This window comes from Gymnoscopelus braueri (genome assembly GCF_963280865.1).
Source record: "Gymnoscopelus braueri genome assembly, chromosome: 3".
In the NCBI taxonomy this organism is placed as follows: Eukaryota; Metazoa; Chordata; class Actinopteri; order Myctophiformes; family Myctophidae; genus Gymnoscopelus; species Gymnoscopelus braueri.
In genome coordinates, this window is record NC_137612.1 from 45,036,057 (window position 1) to 45,058,259 (window position 22,203).

The 22,203-nt window shown below is 39.4% G+C and overlaps 1 protein-coding gene across 1 annotated transcript; it reads left to right on the forward strand.

Moving 5' to 3' along the window:
- The first annotated feature begins 8,245 nt into the window (after nt 1-8,245).
- LOC308082756 (nectin-4-like) lies at nt 8,246-19,956 on the forward strand. The gene is made up of 9 exons (XM_080424755.1): nt 8,246-8,338; nt 10,822-10,887; nt 12,010-12,357; nt 13,178-13,486; nt 13,955-14,048; nt 15,659-15,813; nt 16,339-16,450; nt 16,542-16,648; nt 16,785-19,956. The coding sequence occupies exons 2-8, from the start codon at nt 10,833-10,835 to the stop codon at nt 16,633-16,635; spliced, it is 1,167 nt and encodes a 388-aa protein (XP_080280881.1). The 5' UTR covers nt 8,246-8,338; nt 10,822-10,832; the 3' UTR covers nt 16,636-16,648; nt 16,785-19,956.
- The last annotated feature ends 2,247 nt before the right edge of the window (nt 19,957-22,203 follow it).

Sequence of the window (22,203 nt, forward strand, 5' to 3'; positions counted from 1 at the left end):
TTTTTACTTTGTTTAGACTTTTTCTTTTCCATTTCAGGTTAGTTTTAGGTTTGCTAGTGTAGTTTATTTTTTTATTTTGAAAAGGCTTAGTTTTTATTTAGTTTTTTATTAGTGTTTTGACAAAACCAGCTAACTCCATTGGACCCTCAAACTTTCTGCTAAAGCAGCTAACTCCACCAAAGGGGGGTGAAGTTAGCTGGTTTTGCTGACTCCAGGCTCCACCCCCTTTTGACCTCCAACCTCATTGTGAGCTTGGAGGTCCATTCAGCTGTTCTTATCAATGATGAACAAAATCTCCTAACTCCACTTTTAACATTTTGGAGTTAGCTGGTTTCTGCCGGACAGCAGAGATATATGTCCATATGGAGATCCCTGATGTCATCAATGTGTCATAGTACTGACATTTCCAAGTACTATGATAATGGGTACGGCACTAAACTCTGACAATTGGGGCGTGCGCTCCCAATGATCAACCTAGTAATGATAATGTTCTATCTATGTGCATTATGTACGTGAGCTAATCGACTTCAAACCTGGCAGGTATACGCCAAAGACCGAAGGGAGTGGGAAGTCAGTCTGATGACAAATCCACAAATCTCTGTATCTGTTGGTCTGTCTGTGTACCTTTTATGCCCATATACTATGGATGTCATCAATACATGATGTCATACTGACATCATAGACCGGCCTCAAAGTACTATGATAATGGGTACTGCACTAAGTACGGGTACAACGGCCACTCTGACAATGGGCACAACGGGCATGCTTGTTAATACTTATATCTTATATGTTCCTATGGTGTATGTTTTATCATGTTTGATCTTTTTCTATGTTTTGTTTTTATTTTGAAGCACAGTGTGCCTCATTCATGAAATGTGGGTCCGATCAGATTTGACCCTAAAGCGACCCTACGAGTGTTTCCATGAGCATAAGTCTGATCCTTGGTATTCACAAAACTTAATTGGCCACTGAGCCAACCAACCACGGTAGCTGTCAGGCTGTTAGCCTTGAACCGTGTGTAGAATAAGTTCAGGGGTTCACCACTGTAGCGTCAGTACTCCTGATTGACGTGCGCTTGACCATGTATAGCTGATTATAACATTATTTTATATCAGTTTGAGTTCAAAAGTGAAACTTTCTTATTTTTTTGCAAATAGCAACTTGACAGGTGTTTGTAAATTGAACCTGAGCTGAGTAGTCTGTAGGATTATAAGCCAACTCTTTGTTCGTTTGCCTAAACAAAAAAGTTGTAAAATATAGCTGTTTGAAGGCATTCAAACTATTCTTTTGCATTGTACAGTGGTCTCCCTCCTAAATTGTTTTTTTTTGTAAATTGAACCTGCCTTAATGAAGATCTAGTGAAATGTTGTGAAAATGAATAAATCAACAAGTGAACTGTTTTTGGTTTGTCCTTCATTTTATTGTTTCTACATGTATAGAATAAAATGACCTGCATACCGTCTACACTTGCACAATACAAACAACTTTATTTAGGAAACGTTTCGGTCAATAGACCAATAGGCATCTGAAGAAAGAGATGCCTGAAAAAGGTCTATTAACCGGAACGTGGCCTAAATAAAGTGTACGGTCACTGGCGGTGTGAGGGTCATTGTCTCCACCAGGCCGAAAGGCATGACCGAGACTATGTTTTGCACCCTGTCCGTCCGTCCGTCCGTGTGTCCGTCCGTGTGTCCGTCCGTGTGTCCGTCCGTGTGTCCGTCCGTCTGTGAACAGCTAATCTCCGGCACTGTTGGCTTGATTCCAGGGTTGCATTGCTCATGGGACGGCCTTGCACGCCGTGCAGGAACCTGTTTGAACAGGAGCACGCGCAGGCACATGCATAGATTTAAAACTACTTTAAATTCACACCTCAACAGAGTTTACAAAGGCTCCCGAATCACACCAGGTGAATTAACATAGGAATGAGCCTAGATGCATATCAATTGTCCATTGTGTGACCTGTAGTGTAGGTGTTAAGCGATGTGCGCGTGACGTCATTAAAATAGAGTGCAACCACGTTCCAATTCAGCAATGCAACACTGGCTTGATCGCAGCGAAACTGTGGCTATTTTTAGCCAAGTTGAATAAAGTTAGGAGCCCTTGCATGAAAGTAGTTCTGACACTGCATTCCTTTAAATCCTGTCATACCCTTTATAATTATCAAATCACTCATCATGTACATACAGTACGTGGTACATACGTAGGTGTACAATGTGTTTGAGTCTGACCTTTCTTTTTCCATTGTTCCACATATCTTACACCACAACTATGCAAGGTCTAAGACTTCCTCGTCATGATAGAAGATTTCTCATGAAGATATGTAATGAAAAGAAACCACAACTATTGAAGTTACCATACCAATCCAAAAAATAAGTTTGGATTGGTATGGTAACTTCAATAGTTGTGGTTTCTTTTCATTAGAACTGGTAGAACTTGATCTCCTCCTGACCTCAAGTAACACTGTCCTCTGAAAAGCCAGCAATCTCTATAATAACCATATGACACGCACCCACTCACCCACCTCTGCACCTAAATGGCCCTTTGCTAATGTAATGTGCGATGGAAGCACTGTACTGATAAGACCAATTATTGAAATCCCAAATACGGAATAGACTTCCATCATGCCATAATGTAATGCCACCTCTGGCAGTCTTAAGGTTTTCTTCAGAATAGAATAGCCTAGGTAAACTCTTTAACACTGGCCTCCCCATTTTGGGCATGTCATTATAGGCCAAGTAAATAAATCAATAATTACAAACATGTTGCGAGCTTATAGATTGGCTTTTAAAACAATGGCATACTATATATTTCTTTGTGGCTCAGTGGTTAATGTAGATATACTATCATTGTAAAATGTGTAGCACATTGGCATAGACAATATGGCACATTAGGAGTTCATTATGTATTTCTGGTAAAACAAAATATTGATCACTTATTTTGTATGTCTGTGGCAAAAATAAAAATATTGATGAAAATGTCCATCACAAGCTGGCATGGTGATGACCCCTGGGTTGGCAGGTATGGCACAAGGACGGACACCGGACAGACCCTCTAGATATATTATAACTCTATGGGACAGACGCCTTCGGCCTGGCGGAGAAAATAAAGTGTTACTCTAGAGTCTAGGGGCAACCAACCATACTAATACAATAGTTGGTGTCTGCCGCCATCTTCTGGCGGAAGTGAAAACAACGTGTGCGCCTGCAGAGCAGGGCCGGACTGGGACCAAAATTCAGCCCTGGCATTTTGGTCCGGACCGGCCCACCACCCCCCGGACCGTTTTGTCAACGGCGGGGGGGGGGGGGGGGGGGGGGGCGTTTCACTGTTTCAGCCCAGCCCTGCACATGAACTCTGCAGCCGCACTGAGGCCCCTGCTGGAAAGCATCCCAGCCCAAACATTAACGTAACTAATAATTGGGCCACACGACCCTGAAATGACCGTAATAATCCTAAAACGGGAGCAAAAATATTTGATTAAAAAAAATAATAATAATGCCCACCGGGCATTTGCCCGGTACGCCAAATGGCCAGTCCACCCCTGCTGCAGAGAGCAGATCATAGCCAAGAATTCCGGTAGCTTGGAGGGAATTCGGCCGAAATCATCAAGATCGTGCACTTGGTGACAAGTTTTAGATTTTTTTGGCATGGTGTTAGGTATGGGCATAAGGTTTTCAAAAACCATCGGATGCAACTCATTCAAGTTGGGATTGCCCCCTATGGTCTGTTTCCAATGAATCCAATATTAGATACAGTGTAGGTATGGTTGAAACCCCAAATAATTGATGGAAGAGATTTTTCAATGGATTCTGTTACTATTGGGTATGCTAAATAACATACAAAGATTTTTGGAAAATCGAACTTCTAGAAACGCATAATTTTCAAGTTGGCACCACGATGGCTGGCAGGAGCTTAACATGCTTAGGCCTACTCAGTGCTCCCTGGCTTCTATGCTGCTTCTCACTTTTCTTGTGGATTTCACCTGATGCATGTTGTTTACATCTGTAATTTTGGGCATTGACAAAAAGTTGAAAGGTACATTTTGGTTTGATGATGTACCATGCATGTTAACATTATGTACACTTCACATTATTAACAACCCCTTTCCACAGCAGAGGTTTCTAATTTACTTTACAAATTCATGTGCTAGGCCTACTCTCACGTAGGCCTAGGAAGAAAAGCCAAACTCCCAAAGGGGGCCTTTCACACTCATGTACAGTATGTATGTATGCATGTTAGTTATATCTAATTTGTGTGTGTGTGTGTGTGTGTGTGTGTGTGTGTGTGTGTGTGTGTGTGTGTGTGTGTGTGTGTGTGTGTGTGTGTGTGTGTGTGTGTGTGTGTGTGTGTGTGTGTGTGTGTGCGCGTGGGCGTGGGCGTGTGTGTGTGTGTATATAGGGTCTCAAGGCACAGATGAAAAACACAAAAGTTATGATTCAGGAAAGTTGTAAATCTGACAGATTTGACCAGAACCCTGCAGGAGGGAAATGTATTAGTTTGTAATGATAATAATTAAAAGACGAGTGTTCAAAAATGTATTGCTTTATATCGATTTTTTACTGGGATTTTTTACTTTACAGAACCTCTTCCCCAAATGCATCTCTGTTATAGCGCCACCAGCAGGCTGATTTATGCAAAACAAATTTATTTGATATTACTCCTACAAATGTTGTCGTAACATCACACAAATCGGTAGACAGTATCTCTATAGTCATGATTTTTCATATTCCATCCCAAGATTGGCTTCCAAAGTTGCCTCCCTACATCTTTTAAATCAGCCTCATGGTGGCGCTATAACAGGCAGATTCACGTTTTGGCCAATAACTCTTGAAGTGAAGGTCAAGGTCATACAATCAACATATTTTTTCCCTGTGGCATTTCTTACTTGTCCTAGTGGGAATGTGGGAAATTTCACGGCAATTGGACGCTGCGTTCATGATTTGAGGCATTTTGTACAAAACAGGCCACTCATGCAAACTTTGGAAGCCAATCGTAGCCAATCAGGATGGAATATGAAAAATCCTAGGATGGAATACAGACAAATCTGTCTTGATCACATGACTATATAGATACTGTGTACCAATTTGTGTGATGTTTGGATGAAATGTGTAGTAAGTAATATAAAAAAATATTTCAAAAATCGCCCTCGTGGTGGCGCTATAACAGACTGATGTGAAAAATTTGGGGCAGTGGTTCTGCCCCGACCTCCATGCCTTCGGCCTTGCGGAGACAAAAATAGAGGGCTTATTGTGTTTTTTACCAATTACTTGAATGCCCCCGCCCCAAGTAAAAAATTGCTATAACGACAGAAAGCTATAAATGATTAATTTTTTTAACACTCATCTTTTTATTATTATCATTATAAACTAATACAATAAACCTTGTTGTAAAAAAAACTAAGTTGTCCTGTAAGACATTTGTTACAGAGTATGTTATCCTTAGATTTTTATGAAGACATAAAGACATTCCTTTCGAAGAATTGGGGGAGTTTAGTCAGTAAAGTCAAGAACGTGGAGTCCATCGTAGATGATCTGCGAAGTGAGGGATTCCCTGAAGAAATGGCCAACAACGTCCAAGCTGAGAACACAGACCAGGCACGCATGAGGATCCTGGGCAGTGTGACTACCACTGCCTTAGCAGAGGCCCTGTTCAACGCCCTTCTCTAGCATGAGCTCACACTCATGATGGAGTTACTGGGAGAAAAACACCTCAGGGATTAGATAGATAGACCTCTATTGATACCGCCAGAGTGACACCACAGTTAGAAGCACAGGACAGATAACCGTGTTAGTCCAAAACTGTTACTTTTCAGGAAATGGAAAAATAACAACCTGTGTTGAATGAATCCAACGTATGGTAGTTATTATTTAGTTGGTCACAAGCTCTTGTTGGTACTTTTCATTGGTTAAATATTTTTTAAACTCACACACATTTAACCACTTTAACTTAACAAAAACATGCTGTTTTTGCTACTTTTCTGCAACCTTGTAGTATGACGAAGTAGGGCATAAATTTAGGAAAAAAATGTGGAGAAACAAGGTTTCTGCTCGACTGCAACGATATGGGATACATCTAAGCTTCGAGAGACAGAAAGTAGAAATAAGATTTGCATGATGTGTGATCTGTTAACAGGTATGAATATGAATGTCCAAGCATCAATGAACAGACTATCACTTGTAGGCTACTACAGATACATAGGTTCAGTTAAAGGTAGGGTAAGTGATATTTTTTGGTTAAAATAAAAAGTATTTTGTTAAAAGGTTAAAGCACTATATTCTGATAGTAATCATTGATATAGAGTGTTTTTTCAGTAACATATGTCTCCCTGTCTCTCCAGCTCTTTAATAAACAGAAAATACATTTTTCGGTAGGTGTCAAAATCTCAGCCAATCAGGAGAAAGTACCCATTTTTAAGCTTAATTTGTATAGTTTTCCAGTTCCAATTTTGTCTGCTCATTTCTTAGTGTCATCACTTCCAATTTCACTTGTTTAATCTGTATCCTGATTGAGTTCTCTGTCCTGGTTGGATAAAATTGGAAATGAAACTGAAACTGAAACGAAAATGCATTTTCTGTTTTATAAAGAGCTGGAGAGACAAGGAGACTCCTTTTACTGAACAAACACTCTATAGCAATGAGTACTATCAGAATATAGAGCTATTTAACACTTATTTTAACCAAAGCAAATCACTTACCCTACCTTTAATCTACAGTGGATAAATGAGGAATATATATTGATGAAAACATTTACATTGCACACACACACACACACACACACACACACACACACACACACACACACACACACACACACACACACACACACACACACACACACACACACACACACACACACAGTAATCTGCCGTGAGTAAAAAGAGGAATATAAAATCTACAGAGAATTATACAATTATTAAATAAAATAAAAATCAAGGAATATAAATTCAACAATGAGCTGGGCATTATTGGGACACAATATCGGCAGGGTGACACACAGGCCCGCTGCGAAGCAGAGTCTTCTTCACATACCACCTATAACCATCGTATGAAAGGTTTGCTATAGCATTTACTTGTATATTTTTTGCAATGTGCAGAACATTTACATTTTACCTATTGCATTAGCCTATGTAGTGTGTTTCACTATTCAGGCTGTAGTTGTGGGAACATGTTTTGTAAGGCTGTAAACTATCCTCTGGTTAAGATGTGACATTTGGATTTTGTAATTAAATGATTTGGTCCACACCGTTCAACTTACAAAACAACCATCTTTTGTGTATGGACTTTTACCTTTATAGTTTCATGTTTTAGTTTAGAAATAGTAGAGAGAAGTACACCATATTTGATATGAACCCATATTGTCTTGAAGTGTTGTTTTATCATTAAATATCATTACCAGAAAATCACATCCTTTGTTGTTTTTCAAGTCCATATAGAAAGTTAAAATCATAGGTTCAAGACCGAGGTCTCTCTTTGGGAGTGAGTTCTCTTAGATTTTGAACCATTTTGACCAATCTGCACAAAACTTTCTACACCAAAGTCTAAAATCCCAACCCCCATCCCAGTTGTGTGTACAGTATGTAACAAATGAAGCCTCCATGTGCAATGAACAGGCTTATTGCTTGCAGCTATATTTAGGCGGCCAAAAACGAAGAGAGAGAGGGAGAGAGAAAGGGAGAGGGAGATAATTGTCTGGTACATGATATGTAGGCCGACTGTATGTCCAAAATAAAGAACCAGTGTGTCACAATTTGTCTTATATGGGAAGGAAGAATGAACCTTTTCTGAAAAAAAACGTTGCTTCTTCTTTCGAATTCCAAATTCAATAGCTAGATCAAGAGCAACACATTCATATCAATGAAATAACCACAGTCATCATGAGAACATTCCACTGAGATCATAACTCATGATTTGCTTATTTCAAACCTGAATCCTACGGTTCTATATTGTGATTTACTCCACATCACGCTCATGTGATGATGACTCTGACATGGTTACACAATTGTGGCACAAGTTACTGGCCCGCAGTAGTTTTAATGTTCCATTCCACTATGTGATCACCAGGTGTCGCAAATTCACCACTACATAATTTTCCAGTGCTAGTAGACCTACAGCAGCTGGTATTAGACCCCCGCTTCAGGCACAGGGAGAAGAAAAAAAAGAACACCTGTCGACCTTGATAGTTTGCCTGGAAACCACCTACAGTATGTCACGTGTTTCAGGACGAGCAGAGTCTTTTGTTCAGTGAACAAAGGATGCTCTGCTGCCAAGAGCAAAGTCACACTGTCTGCAACACGTGGATAAACTTCAGTCAAAAGACTCAAAACAACATGATGCTGTAGCAAGTAAGTAAGACACATTTTGCTCGTAGCACCCCAAAGGCTAACTTCATTCAGCTAAATAGATTTCTTTATATTTTGTTTATATATTGTTGCAGGGATAGGCAACCACCAGTTTATGAGATTGGGGTGATCAACATGTTGATTTGTTGTTGTTTTTTTATTATGAAATTACTGTTTTACATTATTATTACTACATGTACTGACTTATTCTATTCTAATTCTCCTGGAAAACGGTGGCCACAAAGCTATTGCTCTATATTCTGATCTCAATAAATGGGGTGTTAAAATGATTATTGTTCTAAAATAAGTGTTAAATAGCTCTATAGCCTATTCCTATAGCAATCATTAAAGACGGGGTGCCGTGATTTTCAGTGATCCCCCCCCCCCCCTAAAACATAATCATCAGGTATTATGGGTTATACTAGGAGGAAGATTTTTTTCAAAAAAGTGTACAGAAATTGTTGAAATTATGTTTTTATGTGGACACGCCTCCAGTTCATTAAGTATACCTGGTTCTCACCTTAGCACCTCCTCCACCACCTTAGCACCACGCACCTGTCCTAGTCCCTCCTCCTCCTCATGCCCACACCTGTTGTGTTATGATAATGAGGGGCAGGTATATTTTGACTGTCACAAAAGGGCTGTTTTTCTATTGGCACGTTTGACCCTCAAGGTTTCAGCCTCCAGGTAGAAACACAAAATAGTCAGAAAAAACACTATAAAAACACCACCAGGGGGCTTAATGAAGTTCTATCAACCTCATAGACACATGAAAAACTGAAAAAGTACAAAACCATGGCACCACCTCTTTAACAAATGGGTACTCTAACCTGGATGAAATTGACAACCTACTTAACATCCTCTCTAGCAATGATTACTATCACAATAAGCCTACACCTTTACATTTTTATAAATAAATCTTTGTTTTGACTGAACATTACTTTCAGCACCTTTAAATGTAGGGTTGGGCACATGATATTGCAGGTCACAGTCTTAATGTGGTGTATGGTGTGTGCTGCGTACAGGCAGAGGCAGGTGCAGTCATACATAACATTCTGAAACAGGCCTCTGAAAGGCAACAACACAAGACTAGACTACTGTTTAAATGTCTAATAATACAGTTTTCACAGCTACTGTATGCCAGCATCGTCCTCCTCAATTTAGGTTTCATAATTGTCCACGGCACAGCCCTCCTCTGAGACACAGACACAGTAGACAAAGATCGTACTATATTATATTGAGCATTAGTGAGGACCAATTATATGAAGATAGGTTGAACATGGGTGAAATTGTCCTTTATAGTAAAAAATAGTAAAAAAAATGTTTTAGATCTGTCTTTCTTCTCCTGCCACGCCCACGCAGCTGGCATGCAGCTGGCTCTTTCTCTCTTTCATTTAGCTGGAAACAAACTGTCGTTTCTATTCTGTGGAGTGTTACAAAGAAAAAAGCAGATTAGGCCATGCCCTAAAGCAATGTTTACTACTACGAATTGTAAGCAAGTTCTATGCTCCATTCAGCCCCGGGCGTCAGGGACAGCGCCTGCGGACAAACGTGTAAGTGCGTACACAGCGTCTATTTTGTGTACAGACGTGACATGAGTCCTTGAGCTACAAACCCTTTGAGGGAATAACACGAGGGGGATAGACCTGCATTTTCTGTTAGTTTTATTTTATTATTATATGATTTAAGACTGAAAAGGGAAATACTTAATACTGTGATGTATGTGATGTATGTATGTATGTGTGTGTGTGTGTGTGTGTGTGTGTGTGTGTGTGTGTGTGTGTGTGTGTGTGTGTGTGTGTGTGCGTGTGCGTGTGCGTGCTTGCGTGCGTGCGTGCGCGTGCGAGCGTGTCCATGCATGCAGGGTGGCCTTCTGGGCAGGTGTATGACTTCCGGCCTATAATTACTATCTTTTGTCTGATAGGTGTAGTCGTGCTAGTGCCCAGCCCAAGACTGATTGACAACTGATCATTATCGCCCACTTAAGGAACACCAAGTTTCACTGCTGCATCTTTTTAACTTGTTTTCATTGAGATACAAATACGTTATTTTTCCCATCATGATTTCAGAGTGCAATTGTGCATACTGCACCAGCCTTATGTAGCCAGCCCAGCAGACAGGCTGAGTAGGCTAGCTATTATCGGAGAAAACATGGCTTCAAGTTAATAACAGGTGATAGAACAGGAGAGACCAGCATTAACCGTGGTGACAACCAATTTTGAGAGCTAGCCTACTCCAACAGAATCAACAAACCGGAGTAGCCTAGATTGGCTATAGCTAAATTGATACAAAATAAATGTTTGCTGATGACGATACAAGGAAGTAAGTGGAGGGACAAGAGTCGATGCTATGGAAACAGTAAACTGTCGCAGATTTCAACCCTGCTTGTTGATCAGTTGCTTTAAGAGGAGACAACAGTGCATTATTTTGGGCCGTACGCTTCAATGTCTTTGTGCTTGAATTCTTTCTTTTTTGTGTCCTGACAGAACAGCCTACCATGTCATCTTGGAACATCATGCTGTGGACGTTGATTCTGTGGAACACAGCAGAGAGTATGCTTCAGCTTCTATTATTACATTTTTACTATTTGCAGGCTCACTGTCAATTCCTCTGCCCTTTTTAGTCAACACTTAATTACTATAAGGACATTATTTAAAGACCCTGTAAAGCAAACATAATATGATACAATATGTATTCCGAGTTTGTCACACCACAGAGTAAAGTGTTATTAACCAACAGACCAAATTTGAATGATGACAAAACTTTGCGAAGATCATTACATATTACAGGAGGATCATTACATATTACAATATCACCGTCTTTCGTCATGGGGTGATGATTTTAACCCTGCCCAAAATATCCTAACTCAAAACTCAAATGCTCTTATTCCACAATGCTGTAAAACATTGTTCCCAAAATGTGTACAGGTTTTCAGCCATGACTGAATGTGTTTATAAACAAGTAATTGAATTCACTTTACGGGTTCTTCAAATAACAATTTTTATAGTAATGTAATACTTGGCCCAAAAGCATGTGGAACAATTTCATGACATTTACTTAATCCAATTATGATGATATATATTTTTTCTGTGGAGTCCCCTATTAGTGTAGGTTGTAGCCTATTGATTTTGCGCACATGCATATCAAGCATAGTTTCATATAAATCAAGCACATTTTCATGAAGTTATATAGCCATTCAATGTTAGTCCACACCTTTGAAATGTTCTGTAGATCTATTTGCGTATATCTTCAGAACGGAAAAAGATATAAAAAATTACAATTTAAAGAGCTTGGTCTATACATACTACGACCAGGTTTGGTGGAGGATATATAATATTATTCACCACAAATTCTAAATAGTGTAAAAAATAATTATAGGCAGAGCTTAGTGGTCCAATTAGCAAAGTTGTAGTGCCTACTGATACCTGAAAATATGCACCAAATTTAATCTCAATCACAGTTATGGTGTAGGAAATATTTCTGATATTGAAAATGTAGACCTTTATCTATAGCACCACCATCTGGCTATTTGGGGAAATGTTTGACTTACGGTATAACATCTGGTAATCCTGAAAGTTTCTGTCTTCAGAATTGACCAGGAATTTGTGAAAAGGTGAGGGAAGAAGAAGAACCATTGAAACAAACCTTAATGAAATATACTTTGTGTTGTCCAGGTATCAAGGTGACTGGAGGAAAGCAAACGGCAGTACAAGGACAGAATATCTCCTTACCCTGTACACTGACTGAGAAACCTGAAAACGATGAAATCTCTCAGATTTTCTGGAAGAAGAAAACCAGACAAACCCAGATAGTCCACGACTTTTTCACTATTTCACCCGAGTACGGACCTGAGCCCGTTGATGGTGTTGACTTTAGATTCAAGTTCATTGGGAACTTAAAAGAAAACAATGGAACTATCCATTTATCTGATGTGAGGTTGTCAGATGAAGGAGTCTATACCTGCATCTTCACTCTCTTTCCAAGTGGATCCTACAGGATTGAGATACCTTTGAAAGTGCTTGGTATAATGTACCTTTTTTTTAACAGGGTCAAATTGGAGCACATGTTCGAAGTTCTCTGTAGTATAATGAAGATAAATCTAACCCAAGTTGATCGAATGAGAGTTTCATGGGCCCGGTCAGAGAGGGCTGGGATGGTTCTGGAGAACTGCTCATCCGATCTACTTCATTTACACCTCACATTCTTTGGGATCTCAGCAATTCACTCCCAAAGGTGAAGTTGATCGGATGAACGGTTCTCATGTTAGATTCCTGGAATTTATAGATAGATATATGGACAGACAGACAGACAGACAGACAGACAGACAGACAGACAGACAGACAGACAGACAGACAGGCAGGCAAGCAGGCAAGCAGGCAGGCAGGCAGGCAGGCAGGCAGGCAGGCAGGCAGGCAGGCAGGCAGGCAGGCTGGCTGGCTGGCTGGCAGCTTGATTGATTGATTGATTGATTGATTGATTGATTGATTGATTGATTGATTGATTGATTGATTGATTGATTGATTGATTGATTGATTGATTGATTGATTGATTGATTGATTGATTTGTGACTATTGTGAATTTGTGAATTAATTTACCAGCATTTCTTGTAAATGAAAGGAACCTGCTTGCTTTTCAATTAATATATAGCTGATAAATGTTTGTTTACATTTGGTAAAAAATAATAATTGATATATACAATATAATTTTGATATTGTCTTTATAATGCTACAGTACATGATAGCCTTATACTTAATAGCCATTTGAAATTATACATTTACTTTCCTTAACATTATATTCAGTTGCTGATACATTTGTGTCTACTTGCTTGTACAACTCTCCTAGTCCCTCCAGTCACCAGCCTGAAAGGTGAAGTTCCTGTTCCTGTTGTGGGTGACGATTGGGTCACATATGCAAGCTGCATGGCTGCTGGTGCCAAACCTCCTGCAGAGGTGACCTGGGACACTGGGTCTTCTGGAGAATCTCTGAGGGCAGTGACCAACTCCACTCAACATGCCAACAGCACCACCACCACAGTTAGCCATCTGGTCGGCATACCAACCATAAATACCAACCACCTCCTCATCCAGTGTGTGGTCAAGCAACAAGCCCTGGCAACAGAAGACACCCTGCCATTCACCATCATGGTCCACTGTGGGTATACCTTCACCCCTTGACCTATAGCTTATACACTTTCATTTGTCACAATACAGAGTCACAATTAAAGTAACATAGTATTGTATTAATATAGGTGTGGGTAGATTTTAAGGACACATTCCTGTGTCTAATGAGTGTGATTAATGATTAATAAGTGTCTAATATATGTAAACCATGACTGAGAACTCTCTAACCTGGTGGAACAGTAAATGATTGGCGATGCAAAACAATCCATCAAGCAGGTGTCACAAGGCGGCAGTGTGGATATTCAAAAGAGCCATTCATCTTAAAGTCAGTTGCAGCATTATGTGTAATCTCCAGTTCAGAATTTGGCTATTATTGATAATCGTGTGCACCAGTTGTACATTGCAGCTTATCTACAGGGGTGCCATTATCTCCCGTTTATGGGTGTTACTGACATCATTCATAACTATTGTCTACACTGTTTCATCTTCTTTCTTGCAGATGCACCTCTGTCAGTGAACATCCATGAAACATCCAAACACGTGTTTGAATGTGTGTCTGTCTCCAGTCCAAAAGCTACGTACACCTGGAGCAGGTACAGTAGTTTCAACAAACCAGTTCAAATGCAAATGTTAAGTCTCAGCACACATATGTACATTTACATTACATTTTTACATTTTGTTAGCCTCATGGCCTAATTGCCTATTAAGTCATTAAGGTTTTCAGGAAAGAAGAGACAAAAAATACTTTCTGCCTAAGTCATCTAGGTGACTTGAAAATTACTGTAGTTGAGCAAAGTGCTAGCCTGACACTCAGCCTGAATTTTCATTTTGTTTCACTCCATTATTCAGTCTGAAAGCCCTCACAGTGCAGCCGTTTTCTGAGATGGGGGCGTGGCCAAAGTGGGACTCTTTGAAGATTGGTTCATACTGGATTATCCCGATCTCAATTGAGCCGGGTCGCCGGTTCGATTTTCAACCGAGAAAACCCCACCTTTGACAGCCACCAGACCCTGAATGAGAGGCTAGCAATTCAGGGGCTTGAGCCAGGCTAGCAAAGTTCAAGAACAGGTCAAGAAACAATACAACAAAACAATGCAATAAAATACAATCAAACAAACAATCAAGCAGGAGGTGAACAAGTAAAAAAAAAAGCTCGGCTGTGATTAAAAGCTAAGTCGAAAAAGTGAGTCTTAAGCAAGGACTTAAAAACCCTCAATGGACTGGGCGGATCGAATATGAACGGGAAGATCATTCCAGGCAATCATGACTAAAAAACTAATTTTGCCTAAGTAATTATTATCTGCCTTTATTTATGTCCTCCTAACTCTACTCTCCTAACACTGCTGATTCATCCTGCCGTATTGACAATGTGCTCAGCCATCAGAATGCTTGTTACAAAAAAAAAAGTCAAAAAGTTGACTTAAAAGCACTTTCTGCCTAAGTCATTTTGGAATGTAACATGTAGCATTCTGATAGGCTGAGGACATAGGCAATAAGGCACAATGAAGCAGCAGTGTTAGGAGAGTAGAGTTAGGCAGAAATGTCAATTAACCTTAGCTAGACAGACACCATATAGACAGGTGGTATTTAGAAATACCATCAACACTGAATTTCATTGTAACAACATATTTAATTTCATATCAATATGCATGCCAAGATGACAAAGTTCAGTAGTATTTTGTAAATAATTTACAATACATGACTTACTGTTCCACATAAACAATAGGCCATTGGTTCAGGCACAATAATGAATCAGGCTTTGTATTAATGAAACTGGGTAGGATGAACGCATAGTTCTTTTTCCATTTTTATTTTATATGCTCTGTCAACAGACTTTTGAAATAAAAACTTCTCTAATGGAAAAAAGAAAACGGTTTCACATGCCGTAAGGTTTTAAACAGTATACTGTGAACTATGATTCCGGCCTGTTCTATGAAAGAGCTCTTGTTCTTCTCTGTTTGACAATTAGTATGACTGTCTCTCTCCAGATAAAATGTTCCTTTTCACTTTTTAATTAACTAAATAAAAATGTATTTTTTCCTGACCCCTACCATATTCAGTAGAATGGTATTATTTAGAAACATAAACATATACATATAAAACATATTCATTGTCTTATTTTCTCAAACATTCTATTTTACAGTGTGACACTATTATTTTCTGTGTGGGATTCACTGATCGTTTGTGTGTGTCTCTGTTGTAGAATGAACCAGTCATTGCCCAGGTCTGGGATCAGTGCAGAGGGAGGCAGGCTGCAGTTTATCAGCCTCACCTCTGACCTGGGAGGTCTCTACGTCTGTGAGGCATCCAACCCTTATGGACAAAAATATGCGTCTCTCTATGTGTACTATGACACAGGTGAGAAATATGCATTAATAGCAAGAGAGAGACGTTAAATCACAGGGGAAGTTGAGTGTTATGGAGGAAGAGATTACATTTATGCTGTACCTGTTTTAGCAAGTTCTGAAGGAACTGTAATTTGAGAGCGACCAAAACGTAAAGTCTTTTCTTACTATTATCACTTTTATATCCGTGAGAAAGCACATGATAGCGAAAATAAAGATAAGAAAAAGAAACACAACTATACGCAGGAGTGTGAGAAGCGGTCATGGTTTTCTTACGTTTCAGAGTTGATTGAAGGGTGATCATGGAGAGCTTTTTGAACACAGACCTCTGCTCTACTTTGTTAGATTTTGGGGCTGCTGTAGCTTAGTGGTAGAAAGGCTGTCTGATAATGAGAAGGTCACTGGTGGTTCGCCTCCAGGCCCCAGTCTATGTGTCAAAGTGTCCATGAGCAAGACACTGAACCCCCAAAGAGTCCCAACATGCCCTTTTGTGTTATGACCATTTTGAGTGTTTTACCTCTGTCTTCTGCTCCTTTAGGACCCTGCACTACGTGTTGGACTCTATTTATAATTTTTATTGTGATAATTGTTGCTGTTGCTGCTGGTGTTGCCTTGTGGTTCTACAAGCAAAAACACGGAGCTTTACCCTGGTAACTATCAGTAGCACATATTTGTATTTTAGATACTCTGAAAATGCATATCCATGAAGTTTTTGATATAAATTGATGATTACTTAACCAGGAGAGAAGAAGCGAGGCATCTCCGTCACTCCGAAAGATCTCCTAACGACCTACATGATGAGAACCAGAGAGAAGAAGAAGAAGAAGGAGATTGAGAGACACAATCATGTAAACCATTTCATTTGACATGAAGCTTAATTATTTCAAGAAATTTGTTTGTCCGTTTTTTTGTTGTCTTATTTTGATCATGGATGCATGCATAAAAATAATTATTTTGAATCGTTGATTGATTGATTTATCTTAGAGATCTCTGGAATGTCCCAAAAGAAGAAAGAGAGGGACCACGCTTGGACAACATGGATGCAGTAGTGTCTCATTCTCTTAACATCAAGGGACCATTCTGATGAAAACAACAATGATGCATTGATACCAAGAGAAATGTTAAACCATAGGGGAAGTGAGAGTGAGTGTGGGTGTTATTGAGGAAGAGATTGTTTTAGCGAGTAGTGAGGTAGGTCTAACCAAACATACTTCTTTCTTTTTCAAAATCCGGATTGGACTCCTTCACAGAGAGAATGTGTGTGCTTAGCATTTGCATAGACCACAGTAAAAACAAAACACAAAATAAAAAATACAATACAAATTGTAATAAAAAAAACAAAAATGAAAAAAGTATGAGTGCATATGGCAAAAAAGGGTACAGTCACACCGAACTTTGATTCTGACTATGTGGTGGATTCTGCCAATGCTTTTCAATGGGAACGGAGCAGGGTTTTTTTTCTGGAAATCCACAAATGGCAACAAACCGCCTCGTTTCCACTGAAAAGGATATGGCACAATCCGCCGCATAGGCAGAATCAAATCTGGTGTGACCTTACCCTAAAACAGTGGGCCTTTAAAGGTGTTAGAAGTGGATGCAACATTAGCTAATCTGAGCTCTTCAGGAAGTGTATTCCATATAGTTTTAGACATTGAGATGTACAGTAGGAACAGCTATAGAAGAGACTTTTATCCGATCTCCGTGAAACTATGTACGCACGTCCCCACTAGGGCCTAGGCTACGGAAGTAATGCCACCCTACATTTTTCAAATCAGCCTCATGGTGGCCCTATCACAGGCAGGCCTATAACTCTTGAACATATTTTTTTCCCCGGATTCTTTCAAAGTTTCACGGCAATCAGACTACTACTGCGTTCATGATTTGAGGCATTTTGTACAAAACAGGCCACTCCTGCAAACTTTGGGAGCAAATCTTAGCCAATAAGGATGGAATATGAAAAATCTGTCTTGATCACATGACTATAGAGATCATGTGTACCGATTTGTGTGATGTTTAGAACAAATTTGTTGAGTAATATCAAAATATTGTTTGGCAAAAATCACCCTCCTGGTGGCACTATAACAGACCGATTCGGGGCAGAGGTTCTGCCCTGACCTCCGTGCCTTCGGCCTTGCGGAGACAAAAATAGCCGGCTTATTGTGTAAAAAAAATGTAATCTACCAATTACCCGAATGCCCCCCGCCCCCCAGTTAAAAATTGCTATAACGATAGAAAGCAATAAATGTTTGTTTTTTTAACACTCATCTTTTAATTATCATTACAAACTAATAAAATAACCCTTGTTGTAAAAAAAACAAAGTTGTCCTTTAATTGTAATGTATTTGACCTCTCGTTTATAAAATAAATGTAAAACTAAAATCAAATATAAAATGTAAATACAAAATAAATACATATTTTTAAAATAGTTCCCAGAAATACCTGGTGCACTGTCCCGGTTACCCCTGGAGAAAAGATGACTAGACAGAGTTTCATTTTGATAATGGCTGTATTAATAAACAGATCTTTTGAATCATTGATTGATTTATTGATTTTTCTTAGAAATAACTCGAATGTCCACAGAAATGGGAGGGACCGCATTTGGACCACATAGATGCACTAATGTCTCCCTTAACGTCATCGCAATGCTGCCACAGTTGGATTAGCAGAGGAAAATCGTTTATAACCATTACATGATCCTTTTAAAATGAGATGGTGTGGTTGTTATTGGCTCCGATAAACAGCTTCAATGTGGGAAAACTGCCCTACTCTTACAAACTTTGCTCCCATCCGTCCTTCCTTGAGTGTGTGTGTGTGTGTGTCCGTCCGTCTTTTAACAGCTAATCTCCGGCACCGTTTGACCGTTCGGCATTAAACTGTGTACGCACACTCCCTGGAGGCCAGAGCAGAACCTCTGCCCCAAATATTTCACATCAACCTCACGGCCTGTTATAGCGCCACCAGGCGGCCAATTTAGTATTTCTTTCTCTTACAGATTTTGTCCAAACATCACGCAAATCGCTACACATTATCTCTATAGTCATGTGATCAAGACGGATCTGTCTGATTTTTTTTATTCCATTGATTGGCTAAGATTGGCTTCCGAAGTTTGCAGGAGTGGCCCGTTTTGAACAAAATGCCTCAAACAATGAACGCAGCGTCCGATTGCTGTGAAACTTTACATGCATGCACACCACTAGGTCAAGGAAGAAATGCCACCCTACATTTTTCAAATCGACGTCATGGTGGCACTTGTGGTGAAGTGCATTAATCTGTGGGACTATTTGCCCTTGTTTAAGGAGAATTAAAGAGTCCAGGCATTCTTTCTCCTCAGCTGATTTTATTAAGGAGAGAAGAGAATTACTTACATGGTTACATAGGACAGGACATGGCAGCTTTCAGCAGGAAAGGAGAGAGAACTCAACTCAGGGTGGATATTTATACTCAGTGTGTGTGTACATGCACACTGTTTTCTAAGCTTGTGCACGAGGTGTGTGTGTGTGTGTGTGTGTGTGTGTGTTCTGATCCAGATGCCTAACTGTGTGTATGTCCTGTGTGTGTGTGTGTGTGTGGGGGGGCATGTATGGATGTACTTCAATGTGCACATAGGTGTGTGTGTTACAAGTGCTGAGACTATGTGTGTAAATGTGTATGTGCTAAAATAAAAGTTTGGTGTGTGTGCAAGTCCATTGTGTGAGTTGGTTAAAACAATATAGTAGTCAGCTAAGGTCATATGTCCCCTGGATACTGGACATCTGGACCTCCTAAAAGAATGGGCCCTTATCTCCTATGAAAGGGTTTAGGGTTTCTGTAACTAATCGGGAATGTCTTACTAGGCCAACTAGTAAGGGTGACCACAGTAATCAATGGACTATGTCTATGCATAGTTATATTGTAATGTGAGTGCATTACAATATAGGTACTGGTATATTAGTGTATAATGATATATGATATTATGTATGGATACATGTATGTACGTACAAACACTATGTGCTGTTTTAGATCACTGTTAATCATTGACCATCGGAGTTTCCTGTGTGTGGCATTCAGTGGGGGATGAGTGTTTTGAGGCCTGTTCATTATGTGGCTCAAATCAGACTCTGTAAGCCCTTATGTGTGTTCATCTCAGGTATATCTAGAACTATGCTATTTCAATATACCACACACTATAACAGGCCGATTCACGTTTTGGCCTATAACTCTTGAACTGTAGGCCTACAGTACAATAAAAAAAAAAAATGGTTTCCTGATTTTTATTTGGTAAAGAGTTTTTTCATCATGTTTTTTCCTCAATGTTCAAGTAATTTTTTTTATGAATTTTGAATAACAGTATCTATTTTTCAATGTTGTATTGATACTTTTACTTAAATAAAACATTTGAGTACTTTTCCCACCACACAGTGTGGTCCACACTAATACAATAGTGGCTGACTGGGGCCATCTGCTGGCGGAACACGAGAACGTGTGCGTCATGAAGAGGGCAAGGGGGATTTGGTGAAACATGAAACAACATACATCACCTGCAGAGAACAGATCAGACAAGACGACTCGCTATTCCAGACTATATGGTACCAGCCTGTCTGAGGATGTGGGTCAGTAAAGTTTAAAGACAGTCCGTCAGTCATCAGTCTCCTAAAGCAATGGTAAGTGATAGAAATACATATTTCTAAGATGATGAAGCGGCCAGCTTTCAGCATTTTCTCTTGTTGGTATCTCTAGTTAAGCCAAGCAGTGGTGGAAAAACCTACTCGCACTTTTAACTTAAGCAAAGCATCAATACCAAAATTTAAAGTTTTCAAATATTTGCATTGGAATAAAAGTACAATAATGCCTGAGATGTAGTGGTAAAAGTAAAGAAAATTGGAAATACTCCGGTAAAGTAAAACAAAATACCTCAAATTTGTACTTATAGTATTTGAGTAAATGTACTTAGTTACTTCACACCACTGTCTGCAAGTATTATATAGCAACATTGGGTCAGACTCTCCTCATATAACAATAACTCCAGCCTGCAGCAGTGCAGCCTCATCGGTGCAGAACAGCATGGTCTTCTAGACTACACAACATGTAGCCTAAATAAATGAAATGACCACTCAACCAAAACGTGCATATATTAAGGTAGTCAGGTCGCGAACGTAGGCTGGCTAACATATTTACTGAGAGAGAGAGAGAGAAGCCTGTAGGCGGTAAAGTTATAATGTTGTATCTTGTTTATTATGATTTACCAAATAAGACATGGTAAATGACAATATGGGTGTAGCCTACATGTTAAAATTGGCTGCTGGTGGGTCACTCTGACTCAGGCATAATCATAAACAAACCCCATACGCCCATATATAGGCATTCGATGTCACTATGACTCAGACATAACCATAAATAAACCTGATATGCCCATATAAAGGCATATCACTATGACTGAGACATAACCATAAACAAACCCGATATGCCCATATATAGGCATATATGGAGATCCGGTTGATCTATACCCAAGTGTCCTAGGCTGAACTTGTCTCCACTACATCCCTGGGGTGTTAACAGAACTTCTCTACATGATATTTGTTCAGTGACAAATCCCCAAAAAGGCCATTCCTTTGGGGTATTTTTTGTTTAAGCACAGCACAATGCTCACATTGTTGCACCAGTGCAGCTGTTTGTTCAGTTATTTTTTCATGATCTCAATGTTATGTTATCTTGTGTCAGATGTTATTTTCAGCCTTGCAGGCGGGGTTTAGGCCTAGTGGTGAAAGCTGTGGGATAGTGTAGGTAGATGGATCCATGAGGCTTTCTGGTCTGTTATTAATTAATTGTTAAAAAGATAATTTCAGCAAATTCTTTCTCGCCTGTTCCTTGTTTAATTAACAATTAACTGTTAAGAAAGATAATTTCAGCAAATGCTTTCTGGTCAGTGTATTGTTTGGTTAATGAATAGTTAAAAAGAGACTTTTGTGGGCTACCGTGTGGGAAACGTCTGATATGTTTGGTATTTAACATTTCAGTGTGTCAACACTAATGATCATCACTTTACATTTTTGTGTCCTGACAGAACAGCCTACCACCATGTTGTACTACGTTACACTGTTGTGGATGTTGATGCTGTGGAAGACAGTCAAGAGTATGCTTCTATTATTGCATTTTTGCTATTTTTAAATTCCATTTTCCACTGCTTCTTCGTTCCTTTTGCCTTTTCCCTCAGTGCTGAAGGGGACATTCCATGATGACTGGGCATTATAAATCCTCTTTACAGCCACATCTGCTTTCCTCGCATGCATTTTCTGTTTCCATCACTAGCCACAGTTTATTGCCGTCATCGTTGTTGTTGTTGTTGTTGTTGTTGTTGTTGTTGTTGTTGTTGTTGTTGTTCTTATTATTATTATTATGTATTATTATTATTATTATTATTATTAGT

Excerpts from the sequence above, each read along its gene's own strand:
- LOC308082756 (XM_080424755.1), top strand. The coding sequence starts at position 10,833 with ATGTCATCTTGGAACATCATGCTGTGGACGTTGATTCTGTGGAACACA. Across the intron at positions 10,888-12,009 it reads TCTGTGGAACACAGCAGAGA|GTATCAAGGTGACTGGAGGA; the intron begins GTATGCTTCAGC and ends TGTGTTGTCCAG. Across the intron at positions 16,451-16,541 it reads AAACACGGAGCTTTACCCTG|GAGAGAAGAAGCGAGGCATC; the intron begins GTAACTATCAGT and ends TTACTTAACCAG.